Source organism: Phytophthora infestans, genomic scaffold (genome assembly GCF_000142945.1).
Source record: "Phytophthora infestans T30-4 supercont1.1299 genomic scaffold, whole genome shotgun sequence".
In the NCBI taxonomy this organism is placed as follows: domain Eukaryota; phylum Oomycota; class Peronosporomycetes; order Peronosporales; family Peronosporaceae; genus Phytophthora; species Phytophthora infestans.
Genome location: NW_003302660.1, coordinates 1 through 1007, shown reverse-complemented (window position 1 = coordinate 1007; position 1007 = coordinate 1). Strand labels below are relative to the sequence as shown.

Here is a 1007-nt window from a genome sequence, read left to right as displayed (position 1 = left end):
GAGCTTTTTCGCGTTGAGCCATCTTTACGGTGTTGTAACAAGTATGATACGGACGAGTACGGTAAGGCGGTTATGTATTGTGATACGGGCGAGTTCAGTGACGCGACCGAGTACGACCGCTCGTTCACGGCGAACGATGATGCGGACGTGTACGATGGAGCGGACGTGACAAGTACGGTGACTCGTTTGACGAGTACGATAGGATGGGCGGAGGGCGAAACGGTGGCTAGGCAGAGCGCAGAAACTGCCAGGAACGGGACGGTACTGACGAAGTGTGGCATCTGGCTGCTGACGGTATTGAAGGACGATAGGTACGTGCCTCCCGTATCCGAATTCGAAGGATACGGCGAGCACCCGGACGCGAGAAGACCAGAGACGGCAATTCTTTAAGATTAGCAGTGCAGGCATCACTCGGATATTAGTGGTGTCGGCATCTTTGAGATTAGCGGTGTCGGTCTCAACTTTAAGATTAGCGGTGTAGGCATCACTCGGAGATTAGTGGTGTCGGCATCTTTGAGATTGGGCGATGTGCTGCTCGAGCTCAGTGGAGCGAGTGGTAGTGCACAAACAGACGGACGGACGGGTAACGCCTCGGTGGACGAGGACCAAGGACAGTCGGCGAGGAGTACAGACAGGGGGGAACGCAGTCTGCTGACGACTGCATAGTAAGGCGGCGTCTGAGTGCGTGCCGAGCCCAAATGACTAAGTGGGCGACACTGGATACTTACTGAACTGCGGCGGGTTCGAGTACATTTCATAGAGGACGTTATCTGTATTTGGGTTGTAAACGGACAGTAATAAAGTAAGTGTGTGATCAGTGGACCACACGCCGGCGCGGAGAGCAGAGTTGTTCATCGTCGGCCATCCGGATCTTGGGCGCCATCAGCACTGGGCGACCAACCCCGGCGTGCAGGGGAGCAAATACACGTGACAAGGGGGTCGTACAGGGGCGTTGTATTGAGCGAAGATCGGCTATTAAGTTACACAAGTACGGGTTATATTGGGAG

At 54.6% G+C, this 1007-nt stretch overlaps 1 protein-coding gene across 1 annotated transcript; it reads left to right on the top strand.

Annotated features, from left to right (window-relative positions):
* Window positions 1-410: 410 nt before the first annotated feature.
* Window positions 411-931, top strand: PITG_22091 (uncharacterized protein; the record flags this gene model as incomplete). Its single annotated transcript, XM_002894676.1, has 1 exon — window positions 411-931. A coding segment is annotated over one exon (144 nt), but the record flags the coding sequence as incomplete, so codon positions are not given.
* Window positions 932-1007: the final 76 nt, after the last annotated feature.